This window comes from Protopterus annectens, chromosome 1.part0 (assembly GCF_019279795.1).
Source record: "Protopterus annectens isolate FY-2018-M chromosome 1.part0, PAN1.0, whole genome shotgun sequence".
NCBI classification, from domain to species: Eukaryota; Metazoa; Chordata; order Ceratodontiformes; family Protopteridae; genus Protopterus; species Protopterus annectens.
Window position 1 is genome coordinate 70,936,042 of NC_056725.1, and position 16,479 is coordinate 70,952,520.

General features: G+C 38.6%; 1 protein-coding gene across 1 annotated transcript in view; it reads left to right on the forward strand.

Moving 5' to 3' along the window:
• The window catches only part of LOC122812190 (protein phosphatase 1A-like), a 256,516-nt gene that overhangs the window by 186,736 nt on the left and 53,301 nt on the right, over nt 1–16,479 (forward strand). The window contains exon 3 of the mRNA XM_044084554.1: nt 2,754–2,862. Within this exon, the coding sequence (XP_043940489.1) occupies nt 2,754–2,862 (109 nt within the window). The remainder of the gene's footprint in view (nt 1–2,753; nt 2,863–16,479) is intronic.

A 16,479-nucleotide genomic window follows, 5' to 3' on the forward strand; every position in this document is an offset into this window, starting at 1 on the left:
GAAGTTGCTAAATAATGACAGACATTTGAGTTTTAGACCTCATATCTTTAAAAAAATGCATACTAACACAAATCCTATTATTCCAGCAATTTTCTGAGTTATGAGAGCAATGTTTGTAATTTGTCCATATTTGTTTTAGGCTTTCTTCAGATTTCTTGCACTAAGAGGTTGAGGTGCATGTGTGTGTGAGAGAGTGAAGTGCCCTAGTTAGGTTTAGCAGTAATTTGCTTAGGCTCAAACCCTGTACCTTAGCTACAGGAAACAAGAGCCTGAATTCTTCCCTAACTACCAAGCTGCATTTTTCAAGGATCTGAATTTCAGGTGCATTTTCAAGGAACTGCGAGCATCAAGGGAAGCGAAGTTTACTGCTGCTCATGCTAAGTCTGTTTACAATGTGCAACTGTTTTGTTAGTGAATGGTATCACTATTGTGGTATAGAATTTTAAAGCAGTGTTAGTAGCACAACAGGTAGCAGACATGTTTTGATGCCAAAGGCTATGGGTTCTGCTCCTTCAGCATGTAGATGTATTGCTGATACTTTGTTGTTTGTGAAAGGGGTGGGGTGCTGCAGTCCTGAGTGTGCCCTCCTTTGGATGAGATGCTTTTCAGTTTGCCATCCATTCCCTGACCTATTGCAATATTACAAGCTTACCATGTTTTTAATGTAACATAGGCAATTTATTCTTCAAGGACTGCAGGCACTGAATTTGTAGATGAAACACTGAAATATAAAGTTGTTTACTAGCAGCAACCTTTTCATTAGTTACATAGCTCTTTAATGTGGAATTATTCAAATGACCTTTACTTCTGCAGAGATTGTGCATATTGACTGATATTGGTGGATTGTAATGACAAAGTTTGAGTGGCCTTTTATTGTTGAAATGTTCTGAACTGGGCTGTTTTGTCATTGTTGGTTAATATGTTTAGTTTCATTGCTTACTGGAAAAAGTGTTCCAAACTATAAATTGAAAACATGCTGTAACATGTGGTGCTCTATTATACAAGGGTTATAATTTATTACAATCAGGTAGGTGAAGCAAAGAACTTTTGCATGGGCCTAAAAATGTGTACAAGGGGCCTATGATTTGAAAATAGCCCAAAGCTAAACTTAATCCGCCACTGACCAAATGCATTTTCTTTGAATGTAGATTTCAGTGCTGTTTCAGTGAATATGAGTTTCAAAGGCAGGGGAGTTTTAATGCTAAGTCTGTTTTCATTGTGGGACTGTAATGCTTTGTTTAGCAAATGTCTATCAGTGTTTGTGCTATAAAATTTGAAATAAAAGTTTTAAATGAAATCCAAATATCTGTAATAATTGTAGAAGTAAAGCACAAAACAAAATGCACAGCAAGAGTTTTGAACTGTATTTATTGCAGATGGAAAGAAATAACCAAGTAATGGGACACTGGAATGGCTCTGTGGGGTGGGTGGCTGAGTATGTGTGTGGGGGGGTTGAGGTGGTTGACCCAAATGCAACGTATGCTTTATTTATATTAATTATTAATATCAGTCTAAAAACACAATCCAAAATATGGGGGTCTGCCAAAATATTTCCTTTATAAAAGGGGTCTTCCAGCTTGCAAAGTTTCGTAACCACTGCTGTAGATTTATGGAAACTCAGAACAATGTTAAAATTAATTTATTCATAAGGAATGGATTAGTATTATAGTCTGATCACTTTAAAAAGGAAAAGCTAAATTGACAGAATATTTAATGAAAGATTATAAGTTGGATGAATCTATTAACCAGTTAATATTATCCATCATTAAGAAATTAAATGAATTTGTGGATAATATGAGTGAAGAGGAACAGAGCACTATCCTCCCATTATATGAACATATGAATGTATTACTGAAGGTAAATTGGCCTGCAAAGGAAACTTGTCCAAGTTATATAAGTTAATTATAAATAATAACAATAATAATTTTGTTTAAAAATTCTGGAACTCTTTTGATAGTAGTGGATTAAGTAACTCAATACATGCTAAGAATTAAAGTTTTACTTAAATCAGTTGGTCAAACTTCTCGAAATTTTTACTGGAAAGTTTTTATGTAGAAATATATACATAGAATGTTTGTTATTCCCTATAAAATCTCTAAGTTTAGTAACATGACTTCTATTTTTGGCAATGTGGTAAAGTTGTAAAAGTTGATCGGATGCACATTTTTATGAATTGTGAACAATTAAATGTATATTAGAAAGCAATAGGTATGTTTTTAAGGGGTTATGGTCTGAAAATTATTTCACTAGATCAATAATACTAATGAATGTTCGGCTTCCTTTATCTTTAAAAGCCAAAGAACAAAAAAAAATCTTCTGGAGTCTACTAACAGTAGCTAGAAAAGTTATTACCAAAATTAGAACTCAAACTCAGTTCCAACATTCAAAGAATTTTTAAATTTAGCAGCAATACTATGTAAAACTGAAACAAAGTGATCAGAGTAAGATCTATAAATCAATCAAATAAAATTTTATTTCAGTCAAACAAGACTGTTTATTAAAGTGTTTCTTGTATGGATCACTGGTAAAGCATTTTATCAAGTATTTTTTTTCATGTTTACACTGTCAGTTTGTGCTTGCCATTTGGATTTTACTTCTGGAATATATTTTAAATATGTAACTTAAATGGTGTTACTAACTACTTCAGCTCATAACTTAACTTTATTTTCTCACTTCATCTAATGATAGTTGAATGGTACATTAATTACAACGCAACACATAATGATGATAAAGATACTGTTCTTTCTCTGCAGAAATCTTCAGTGAAAATCGAGAGGAACCCCTAGAATTCTCATACGTCATCAGATACCTGGCTTCAGAATGGATTCCAAATCTCCCCCCTGGTGGTGGCATAGCAAGCAAGTATGTTGTACTTTCTGTTCACAGGTAGTCATTAACTACATCCTGTAGTGTATATTCATGTGTTTGTGTGTGTGTGTGTGTGTGTGTGTGTGTGTGTGTGTGTGTGTGTGTGTGTGTGTGTGTGAATATTTATGTATAAGTTGTGAGTGGTATTGTTGCATTTTTCTTTAAAAGTAATTCTTATGAACAAGTGACATGGTGCCAAGATGTTGTCCTATACCAATCCTGCCCCACATTTATATCCATGGCAACAGACAGTCAATCACTGATGAAGGAAGTTGTAGTCCCTGGTCTGCAAATTCAATTTCTGTTAACATGAGCAATGTATACCTCATCTGAATAAGATAATTAAACCTGTTCGTAAAAGTCATGATAGCAGAAAGAATTTGAATGTAACTGTTCTTAACAAATAAGACAACATACAGAATGAATAGGACATTGACATGGAATTCTCTGACTGATGTGGCAAATTAGCGTTATTAAAGGAAATGGGGAAGCAGCTATGTAGGTAGCTGGAGAATCAAAGCATGGTGTAATACGCATCAAAGTTAAAACTACAGACTGTTTAGCAGAAGTAAAGGTTTATAGGTAAGTAATTACTCAGTTCAGTGAAAGTGTAATAGATGTAAGGAGTGAATTCTTTGACACCTTGCATCACTGGTGAGTAACTTTTGTCATTGTCAGAATTAAGGCTAGAGAGGAACAAGTAGGGTAATCTGGTGTAAGTAGAGACTTGTGAGTACATTACCTGATGTACAGTATGTTATAAAACATCAATTTAAAACACATGGGTCACTGTGTTTTAAAGCTGTCGGTTGCCATGGATCAAGCAGCTCAGGGCTTATAACAAATAACTAGAAAGTCAGTTGACAAAGGTGGCGGATGTTGAATACAGGACTTGATATTATCAAGCCCAGCAATGAGGAAAAAAATGATGTGGTAATTTTTGCATATGATCGATTAAGGAAAGTTTTAAGGATAAGGCAAAATGTAGGGAGTAAGGAATACATTTGATAGTTGAGGGGATTATGTTGAATTCATAAATGAGTAGGCTAAGAAGAAACAGAGTAAAAGCATCTGTAACATGTTTCCAATGTTGATAGTGTTATTGTTTCTCTGAAAAGTCACCCAATGATCATGAGGTGAGTTTGATAAGACTAGTAGGTCTGTGGATTTCCAACTTAAAAGAAACCCTAGCAGCAGCAATACTAAGCAACATGAATTGCAGTTTAGCAGTTTTTGTGGTTGACAATTATGGTAGTGCCACAGTCAGCTGACTATAGGGGATCTGTTGATACACTAGCTTTTGTCAGATTCCATAAGAACACAAAAAGAGATACCTTAAACCTCTTGTATCTGAGGCAATATGGGATATATGCAAATTACCCTATAAGGTGTTTCAGCTAAATGGCAATTCTGAATGTCCATGACTTTTTCTTTTACTTTTAAGTCTATTCATGGACAATTTCAGGCTAATAAAGCCAAACCCCTCTAGCTGTGGACATGCATGTTTCTGCCTTCTTATGGCATCATCAGCACAGCATAAGAGGAATGCTTGACTTTTGGAAACACAGGGTCGTCGTACCCAACTGATATCCACAAACATTAGAGTATCTACAAAATATCCCAATTAACAAACTAAAACCATGATTGAAAAGGTCACACAGAAACAACAGTTGGTTAAAAAACACAAAAAAGTCCAAAGTCCAAAAGATTCCAAATGTCAAGCATTCCTGTTATACTGTGCCGATGATGCCATAAGAAGGCAGAAACGTGCATATCCACAGCTAGAGAGGTTTGGTTTTATTGGCCTGAAACTGTCCATAAATAGACTTAAAAGTAAAAGTAAAAGTCATGGACATTCAGAATTGCCATTTAGCTGAAACACCTGATATCCTTAAAGAGTAATTTGCATATATCCCATATTGCCTCTGATACAAGAGGTTTAAGTTATCACACAGTGGAAAGTCTAGCTTTGCTAGATTTTTCTGTGTTTTTAACCAATTGTTTTTTTTCTGTGTGACCTTTTTAATCACTGTCTTAGATTCCATAAGGACAGAAAGAGCCACTCCATTTAGTCATTACACGTCAAACTTGATTCCAGTGGTGGCAGGATGCATTTATTTGAAAATGATTGTGCTGTTACAGAAACACTATAATGCTGATGTCCTGCTGATTGCAGAAATACCTTAAGGGCCAAAGGTCTTGAGATTATTGCTAACATACATATACAGAGTATGTCTATCTAGGACTAGCACTTATGAATAGAACAATGCTGGTGATTTCCTGGCATTATAATTGCAGGACATACTGCAGCCTTTTCTGAAATTGGTCACATTGACTAATGTTGATGTGACACCCAAACCCCATGTAAAAATGAGAAAAAGGAGGTGGATGACAGCGTTAACCACTACATCCTTTCCTAAGTTACCTGAAAAATGTGGGCCACTCAAAGGCCCTTGTTTTCTGTGAAAGGGGATCATAAGAAGCAGAATGGTAATACCAATAATGAACCAGTAGTCCACCGGGAAACACAACCATCAAAAGCAATTTTCTAATTTTCATCATCTTATTATAAAGGGGGCCAGAAGAAGCACGTACCAATATATACACACATCCAGCTGGCAGCAATGATAGCCATCAAGGGTCAATGTGCAATAATTTAAAAAATAAGGAAATGATAAAAGGCAATGCAACTCATACCAATAAACATTTAATATCCAAACATGCTACTTTTTTGGTTAAAAAAGACAGTTTCCTGTTTTGTTCAATAAAAAGGTTTTCACTTTCTTGGATACTTTATGTGATTTTGATGCATTACCAAAGCTGTCACAGTTTTTAATTTCATTTATTAATTTATTAATTAGGTAAACCAACTCTGGAAATCCAGTAGTATTTGTTCAGAGTCCTGCTTTAAGCAAACAAAGGGCTACGGCAGTCAAACTGAGAACTACATAATGAAGCTCATTAGCAAATGCAAGTCTTAATCCTCTGTTTTAAATTATCAAACTGAAAAATATTTCTCTGTTTAGTGACTTCCCAAAAGCAAACCTTCTTTAATTAGTTGCTGCTGGAGAGACAGGTTTGTCTCCCAGAGGCTGCCCCGTCTCTGGAATAGACTACCCATACATGTTAAACAGGGTAACTCACTGGCCCTCTTCAAATGTATGAGTGGATGGGAAACCATAACTTTATCCCAGCTGTTCCACCTTTGTCCCTCATTGACAGGGGTGACAGGGTGCTGACTGAGGTTTCTTTTTGGGGATAAACTCTTGGCTAGGCTTGTAAGGGCCCCAGAGCCTTTAACCTAGTAACCTCATGATCCTGTGATCCTATAATCCTCCTCTAACAGACCCCATTAATAACACTGCATCCTATACTTCTGACTACCTTTCTAATGCAAATATTTTCCACTGATAAGGCAGCCCCTACTCACACAACTATATGGGAAATTTAAAAAGAAACCCCTATTGTAGAATGCCCATATAAATAAACTGTATAATAAGGGAAATAAATTACTTATTGCTTACAAGAGTTCCCACTGTTGAAGCCACAGTTAAGCAAACTTAAAATGAGCTCAATAATGCTGTTAGGGAGCTCAAAATGGAACATGAACTTAAAATAAACATGAAAACCAAAATAACTACAAATGTTTTCTTAACTATGTCAGAAAACTAAGCATTAACAACCAGCAATGGTTGGAGCTATTATACAATAATACTGCCCACTCTGGCCAAAGGAAATAGTTAAATCCTAGATGGAAAAGTTAATACATATTTTTCTCTACCCACAGTTACAATTATTCTGCAGATCCCACACAGCCCTCTTTAGTTACTATGGAACAAGTCCTGTCAGCTCTCTCAAAAGCTAATAAGACTTCATCTACAGGCCCTGATAACATACCAGTCCACATGATTGTCAATACCAAATGTGACCTACTTAACCCTCTACTTAACTTCCATAATCTAAGCCTCACCACCAGTTATATTCCAAAAGCTGGGAAAAGAATTATTCTAATGCCAATCTACAAAGCTGCTGTAATTACGGATCCTAGTGACTACAGATATATTAGCCTCACTATTACCTCAAACATCATTAAACTGGATATTAAAAAGCCCTTAACCTTCAACCCTCAAGCTTTGTCAGTGGTAGGTCCTGCTCCTTATCCTCATTCATCTCTCTGATAATGTCACATAAACAGTACGTAACTGTTGTGCGGTATATACAGCATACATGGACTTAGCCAAGGACTGACAATATTCCCCATGCAGGTATAACTGACAGACTGTGTGCTGTGCAGTGGATAGCTAGTAGCTTGTCTGACAGAACCTATGTGCTTAGAATCAGAGGTGCCTCTTCTGAAAGGGAAAGATTAGCAGTAGTGTACCACAGAGATCTGTGCTGGCCCCTTTTTTATCCAACATCTATTTCTCAGACCTTTAAACCAATATTCCTGGACCGTGATTATCTATGTTTAGGACTATAAATTAGGTATTGTTATTCATTTGTCAACTGACTCACAGTTGCTCCAGTATGCATTAGACTATATTAAGAAATGATCCAATGGCAATTAACAGAAAATGCAGTGTATTTCATTTTGGTGAAAAAAAAACAAAAAACATTTACACATGAAAGCATATAGGAGACCCGCCTCTCCACTAAACACTGTCATAAGGGGTCCTTGCGCTCTTATTGATAATTTCTTATCATTTAAGCAGCACGTTTCCACAGCAGTATAGAAAGTCTTCTATCTACCTCATCTACAAAAGCATCTCCTCTAGATCCAAAGTTTTCCTTTCTCTTAACTCATCTCTTATCAATAATTATTGAATATAATGCCCCTTTTGTCAGAGATTGCTAGCTGAAATATTCAAGGGCTGCAAGACACTCAGTTAGGATTGACAGACCTGTTCCTGTATAGTGGTTGTTGTAGACTTTTTCATGATGATCTGTCTAGCTTTTTGAACTTTCAAACACTGAAACTTACTTGAACTCAAATTCCTTCACAGTTGTTCCGCAAATACCAGTTAGAGGAAGTAAGTCTTCATCAACGGGTCATATTATGGTGCTTGAGTCATACTGCAGCACATCCCCACCTGGAGAACAACATTTTAGTGTATGTCAATAAAAGAATCTACCTTATCATCTTTAACTTCACCTAGGTAAATGAATGGCTGACCTAAACTCTCCCAAATGTTCAGGCTTGTGTTGGCCCATAAGGAGAGAAATTTTCTGTAGACTGACTACCTAGTGTTTGCCTATGACCCTATGAATCTATGTCAGTTCAGTGATTACACATGGTTAAACAAGATGGATCAACAGAGTGGACTCACTCCAAGAAAGTGATTTTGTTTTTTAATATCTATGTATCCTTCTGTTTATACATTTGTTGACCGGGATAGTCCAACTGGATACATGTCCATTTTCTGTGGAGGCCCAAGGAGAAAAGCTCCAAGGTCAACAAATTGGATTAAAAAATACAGTATATAAAGTAGTTAACATACCTAAGCAAGCAGTTAAGTTTATGATTACAATATTTACAGAGGTTACATACCTAGGCAAATAATAGAAGTTCCAGGGTTAAAGAAAATCAGAGAGTAGGTCATCATTAAGTAATTAAAGTTAGCTAAGAATACTGTTATCACCTCATACAGTTAGTTACAGATACAATATTTACAGTGGTTACATACCAAAACACATTAGGGTTAAACAAAGTAAAGGTCAGGATAGCGCCACAGGTAAACTAAAATCACTATTTTCATCTCATTGTCAAGGAGAGTTAGTCAGGTTTGTTGCATTAATATAGCCAGTTTAGTGTCAGATGTTCTTTAAGTCTTGAATTGGCTCAGGGAATTGAGCAAAGTAATTTCAGGTGGGAGAGAGTTCCAGGATCTGCCTACAGAGTTAGCGAAAAAAGAGTCACTGGCGGAGTTATTAGTTTTGTTTGTCTGGACTAGTAATCTATTAGAGGATCGAAGAGGTCAGAGATTGTGATAGGGGGTGATAATATTTTTAAGAGCAGGAGTATTATCTGGATTGTAAAGGATCTTATGGGCAGTAATCATGAGGTTATACTGGATCAAGCTGGGTAATTCTAGCCACCCAAACTGGTTTAGGTTAATACAATGATGAGTCCTATAAGGCAGGCCAGTGGCAAATCTGGCAATATGGTTATAGCAGATAGAGAGTTTGTTAAGGACAGATTTGTTTAGATTGGAGAGTATCTGGGATGCATATAGAAGAGTTGAAAGTAGGTGAGAGCAAGCTATGGCAAATCTAGCAGGAGCGGTTAAGAAGGTTATTATCCTGTAAAGTGAGCCTAGTTTTTATTGATGGTCTTTATGGATTGATTAGCATGTAGGTCGAATTTGAGATTATTATTGATTAAAACACCTAACAGTTTTGTAGAGGAGTCTGGGGTGATTATTGTGCCATTATTAGATTTAATGGTAAAAGTGAATGTAGTAGACATGTGTGTTGGTGAGAAAAGCAACAGTTTGTTTTTTTTTGGGATTCAAGATCAGAAGATGACCAGAAAACCAGTTTTCAATTGTGTTAAAGGTGGTTTGTGTAGCTGACCACAGTTCATTTGGAGAAGTGGCCGAGCATATCAGGGTGGAGTCATCTATGTATTGGACACAGCTGACTGTAGGGATATCAGAACAGAGGTCGTTAATGAAGATGGAGAAAAGAAGGGGCCCTAGTATGGATCCCTGGGTTACACCTAGTGTGTTGGGTAGGAATTTAGAAGGTTTGTTTTGCCAAAAGACAGCCTGCTGTCTATCATTCAGATAGGACTGAAACCATTGGATGGTTGTAGTATCTAGGCAGAATGTTTTCAGGGTGTGGATTAGTAATTGGTGATCCAGCATATCAAATGCCTTGGAGAGATCCAAGAAGAGGGCTGAGGATATGTTATTGTTATTGCAGTTATGGTTTATGGTATTGGAGAATGCTAGAAGGGCTGAAGTAGTGCTGTGGTGAGGTCAGAAGCCATGCTGGGAGTCTGCCATGAGGTTATTCTGAGTTAGGTGGTGCATCAGTTGCCTATGGATACATTTTTCCATAATTTTTGCAAGTGGGGATAGTATTGCTATTGGCCTATAATTGGATAACTCAGTAGAGCTACCTTCTTTGTGAAGTGGGATTATGTAGGATATTTTCCAAATAGAAGGGATTCTGTCTTCTACTATTGTTCAACTGATTAGTATTGAGATGGGGTAAGCAATTGCATCAGCTGCTTTTTGTAGAAACACGGCAGGGAGTTGATCAGCGAAAAGTGTAGTTGGTTTTAGTTTTTTAATCAAGGTATGGATGAGTGAGGTGGGAACTGGTTGGAATCGAAATGTGAGTTGTTTTCTGGGGGTGTTGCTTTCATAGCAGGGGGAGTTGGGAGGTAGTTAGCTTGCTAGGGCTTGAAAGGTCTCAGTATATGTACGAGTGCATGTGTGTGGGAGTGTGTGTGTGTGTGTGTGTGTGTGTGTGTGTGTGTGTGTGTGTGTGTGTGTGTGTGTGTGTGTGTGTGTGTGTGTGTGTGTGTGTGTGTGCGTGTGTGCGTGTGTGTGTGTGTGTGTGTGTGGCTGCCTTGATCTGGCCAAGGCGTGTATGGGGTTAGTTGGACAAAGAAAAAAAATTATCTGGTTCCACACAGCAGTGAAAATCAATATGTCCTTTATTGTACTATGGCAAGCGCTTTCTCAGAATAACATCCGCTTCATCAGACCAACTGATAAACTCTTATGCCTCCCTGTGGATAGCCAACTGGCTCATAGACAGGACCCAGGAAGTTAGACATAGGGAGTCACCTCTACAAAGAGGTCAGTCTCAAGCAGAATGCTTGTGGGATCGGTCCTGGGACTGCTCTCTTTTGAAATTTATTTCTGTGAAGTCAAGGCCAATGTCAGTGGCTTCTGTCTGACTAAATTTGCAGATGATTGCAAATTAGGAACCATCACTGAATCACCCACCAACATAAATGTTCTTCACTAAGGACTGACACAGACAAATAACTGGTGCCAGAGCCATGCACTAAAATTAAATTCCAAGAAATTCATAATAGTATCCCTTGTGAAGTCATCTAACCCTGGTGATATCATATTGATTCAAAGATTCAAGATTCAAAGAAATTTTATTGTCATTTAGGAAACGCACATGCTACCTAAACGAAATTTTGAGTGTCAAATCTTTTACAGGAGACAAACAAACACAAAAAGACAGACATGATAGGTATTAAAGAATAAACAATATCTATAGTACAAAAGTAAATATTTAGGTAGCTGAGACACATGCTTGTACACTATTTATATACATTGGACAACAGTGACTACTAGATGATTAACACATGAAAAGAAAAGTACACTATACACAGAGGTGAGATTGGGTGATATTGCACATAAGGAAGTGATTAGAATTACACTTGAATGAGAATATATTAATTTTAGTATGCAATAAATAGAATTACTGTATGGAAAAAAAAAAGAAAAAAGAATGACAGTGTAACAATCTATTACAATTTTGCTACATCCAGATTTATGTCTGCATTAATGAGTCTTATTGCAGTTGGATAAAAACTGTTCATGAATCCGGGGGTCCTGCAGCAGACACTGCGTAACCTCCTACCAGATGCAAGTTTAGGGAACCAACCATACGCTGGATGAGAAGTGTCACTCAGTATTTTGCCAGACCTCTTTTTACATCTCATTTCAAAGTGTTCCTGTAAGATAGGAAGACTAGTGCCCACGATCTTTACTGCTGTTATTATTCTTTGCAGCGTCTTCCTTTCAGCATTGTGCTGTTACCAAACCATACAGTGCAGTTACTGGTCATAATGCTCTCAATGGCTCCACTGTAGAAGGTAATTAGAACATTCATAGAGAGCTTTGCTTTTCTCAGCTTTCTTAGGAAGTGTAGTCACTGATGGGCTTTTTTAATTAGCTGGCCTGTGTTTGTACCTCTGATATATGTACCCCCAGGAACTTTGCAGTTTGGACTCTCTCCACTTCTTCACCATCGATCTTGAGGGGCAGGTGCATGGCAGAGCTCTTTCTGAAGTCAATAAGAATTTCTTTTGTTTTACTGACATTCAGGTCATAATTGTTGTTATTGTACCATTCAGTCAGGGAGTTGACCTCATTCCTATACCCACTCTTGTCATCACCACTTATAAGTCCTACCACTGTGGTGTCATCTGTGAATTTGATGATGTGGTTGTTGCTAACTTTCACAGAGCAGTCATGGGTAAGGATTGTAAACAGTAGAGGACTCAGCACACAACCCTGGGGTACATTGGTGTTGATTGTAATACTCCCTGAAATGTTGTTAACAGCACAGGCAAGTATTGACAACACACCTCTAAGAGTTGACACAGTAGTCAGGGACTTCAGGACACATAGACAGCAATTTAACCTTCCACCATCATTTGTCTGCAGTAGTGAGGAAATCACTCTATGTTGTGCAACTTATAAACAAAAGGTATGGCATCTAGGTCTAAGTAACTCATTGTTCCAGTGTATTTGGCTTTCATTAGACCTATCATTAAGTACAATGTTCCCTTTGGTATGTATCTAACTAGACATATCTAACAACTGGAATATCCGCAGATGTTCCTCGCTAAAAGAATACAGGGCATAAGTAACATGCCCTATGCAGACTGCCTCAAGGCCCTTTCCCTGTATTCTGCTTCCTATAGGCTGTTGAGGGGAGCTCTATGTCTGGCATAGAAGGCATTGTCAGACCACACTCTGATCAACCTCCTGCATATCTGCATACTGCTGTTGAGACAGGTATGTATCCCACAGACTATCCCTTCTCTGGAACAGGCTCCCCATCCATGTGAAGCAGAGTTCCTCCCTAATCTAATTCAAGTGTAACTTGGACAATTGGATAGTTAACAGGAAATTCATCTCTGGTTTGTCAGTTATGTCTCTAATGGACATTGGTAGCCTGTAAATGGTTCATCTCCCAGTCCCCTGCTTGTACATGTTTCACTTCCAAAGCCCCTGCTTAAACTTATCCAAGGTACAGGAACTTGTCAGGGATTTGTTATGCATGGTTAAGCTTAAAATAGCTCTTGTGGTTGTTAGCCTAGTAAATACATATGGACCTGTGAACCTTTGATGCATAACAGATGGGTGACTATACTGGAATTTTAGGGATATATGTGCAAAAATAATATTGTAATGTGTCTGTAAATTATTTCACTGTATAGTCTTAGAACAATAAATGAGAATGTTCTGCTGTTAAATTTGATTGTTATAACTCCAAAGACAACTAGCCTATAACAACTATAATGAAAGGTACTTTTAAATGGAATGGACAGATCCTTTTGAACAACATAGAATCCTGCTTTCCTTTGATGGTGAAGCCCCGACATGCTTCTATGCTGTGGATTCTGACATCTGCAATTCTCCATGTGTAATATAATTAACTTCAAAACAACTGCACCACAGTAGCAAGTACAAAACTCTAAGCTGAGGCAGTTTTCATAAAACAAAAACACAATGGACTGAACTTTGTTGTTTTCAGTTAAGCAAGCCTAAGATGCACATCTCTGACAATACATTTATCCAAACCGGCATAGCAGTACAAAGCTTCATAGCACATCCCATGCATAGATAATACAGTAATATGAGTCACATGTAAAGAAATGTGTGGAAACAGAATATCATAGACTGTTTAAAAAAAGGTGACATTCTGTGGCTGATAAAAGGGTTGTTAGATTACACGACAAATTAACTCACAAAGCTAGATTGTTAGATTACACTTTGAGTAGTTCTTTCAATAACCCTGGTATGGGAACAAGCACAGGTTACTGGAAGTGTTAGTGACTAGCAATTTGATTTAATTGGCAATGGTATGCTGTCCAGTCGTAGTGTGTAGGAGGAGCTTGGTGTGTGTAGGAGGAGCTTGGTGTGTGTGGGAGGAGCTTGGTGTCCACTCTAGTAGAATATCTCCTGACTGAGACTAGGAGACTCACAGGAAATGCTATCAGATGAAGTGGTAACAGCAAAACATTCTGACCATATACTGTTCATGTAGTAGTCAGATCCATTCGTGTGCCATTGAAGTGAGGGAGCATGACTGAGCAACAAGATGATACCAGCCTAAAGTTTACTTTGGTCTCAGCAGTGAAACCAGTCTGTGGTCTTTACAAGCCCTAGTGGTGATTACCTAGTCAAAGCTTACATAGAGGTAGAGCTAATTAGGACTTACAGACCTACCGGCTAGCTGCATAGGGATGGAAACTTGACTCTGACATGGATGACCAGAGTTTAATGTGTGACATGAGTATTAGAGTGGATAGGCAGGAGAGCTGGGGCTTAGTGGCGTATGTCAGCACACCTATCTTAGGGGGAGGGATGTGGGTCTCTGCTTTAACCAGGCAGTTTCCTGTAGAAACTGGTCAGTGTATCCTAATTATGAGCAGGCTACCAAATATTAAGCATATGGGACTTTAAGCAAAGTGAATGCACATGACACCATCTGTGCTTCTCTCAAGTTAGGCTCCCTCCCTCTTTCTAAGCAAATACATTCTGCAGCTACATGTCGGCAACCTCATTTAGGATTTACAGCAAGGCCATCTCTTTATGTCTCCCTCTCTCTCTCTCTCTCTCTCTCTCTCTCTGTCTCTCTCTTTCTCTCTCTGGATAGGGTGAGCCCCCTGTCCCAATGGTCATGGCAAGATTTCACCACACCTTCAAAATGAAGAACACAAATGGTTTGGGGAAAAACAGGACATATGTCAGCAATGGTGTCCTGAAAATAAGGAGCTATGAGTAATCCTGGATATTTGATGTGCTGGGGTCTCTGCGATCCTAAGGTTCTGTAGAAGTTTTGTGCTGGTAAGACAGCATGAATATATAACTTAGTGAACTGCACCTCAAAGGAGAGGTCTGTGGGTTATTTGCACAGCTGTGTGGGTTTTCAGCTTGCCTACCCTGGGGAAAAGTTGGGGTTTCTGCCTGCAGCTGAAGCCTTTTTAGTGGAAACCAGTTTGTACTTCCTGTCTGCATTCAGTAGTGGGAGAGTAAGTAAGTGTGTCATTTGGCTTAATGTTGCTCTGACATAATGTATTTGTGCTACCCAGTTATAGTTTCCTCTCCCCTTCATGTAAAATTCCTGCACCTGGACCTGGTTGCACACACAGACACACACACACACACACACACACACACACACACACACACACACACACACACACACACATATATATATATATATATATATATATATATATATATATATATATATATATATATATATATATATGGGTCCCCTACTATTTACCGAAACGCCGATTCGCCGACACGCGGAAGAGGAACGCGAAAGGACCGACAACGCAGTTGACCGACACGCTGGAATCCCGACAGCCGGAAGACCGACAAGGGGAATGTGTAAGCGCGACCTGGTAAGTATGCGATAGTGAGGGATTTAGGAGTAGGGAGCGGACAGGTAAGTGTGCAATAGTGAGGGATGTAGGTTAGGGTGTGTGATAGGTGAGTGTGCGGTAGTGTCAGAGCTTGGGGTTAGGGGTGGGTAAGTGAGTTAGGGTTAGGGTGCAGGTAGGGAGAGTGTGCGGTAGTGTCGGAGCTTGGGGTTAGGGGTGGGTAAGTGAGTTAGGGTTAGGGTGCAGGTAGGGAGAGTGTCGGTAGTGTCGGAGCTTGGGGTTAGGGGTGGGTAAGTGAGTTAGGGTTAGGGTGCAGGTAGGAGAGTGTGCGGTAGTGTCGGAGCTTGGGGTTAGGGGTGGGTAAGTGAGTTAGGGTTAGGGTGCAGGTAGGGAGAGTGTGCGGTAGTGTCGGAGCTTGGGGTTAGGGGTGGGTAAGTGAGTTAGGGTTAGGGTGCAGGTAGGGAGAGTGTGCGGTAGTGTCGGACCTTAGGGTTAGGGTTTGGGTTAGGGCTAGTGGATATGTCCTGTAGTGTACTGTGTTGTTTACGTGTAGTGTGTCGGTGTTATGGTGTTCGGTGTTTTGCGTTGTCGGTACTTTTTGTTGTCGGTCGTTTGGTGTCGGTGATTTATGTGTCGGCGGTTTGGCATTTCGGTAAATAGTAGGGGACCCATATACATATATATATATATTTTGTTTCTTCGAATGACAAAACATTTGCCATTCGAAACAAGGAATAGTAAACCCAAAAACACACATTCTGACCAGCCACAATGTCGACCCAAATGATCGACACAATTGAGTCAGCATTGTGGCTGAAATCATCACGTGATAGTCGTATAGGAGCTGATGTAAATCAGACTTCTAGATGACAAATCACGTTTTTGCACAACCCCCTACTAATATATTCTAACTCCAAGATCGCACTACGGTGGGGATATGGATGAATTTCCAATCTGTACTGTACCGCAATCTGCAGTATTTGCATAAGTGTGTTCAACTATCCCATCCATTAATGTTTTGTGCACAACATTCTGATTTTTGGCCGCAGTGCTGCTGAAAGAATGCCGTTCGCACAAACCATAGTAAACCTCTCTCTCTCTCTATATATATATATATATATATATATATATGTATATATATATATATATATATATATATATATATATATATATATATATATATATATATGTGTGTGTGTGTGTGTGTGTGTGTGTGTGTGTTTGCTAATTAA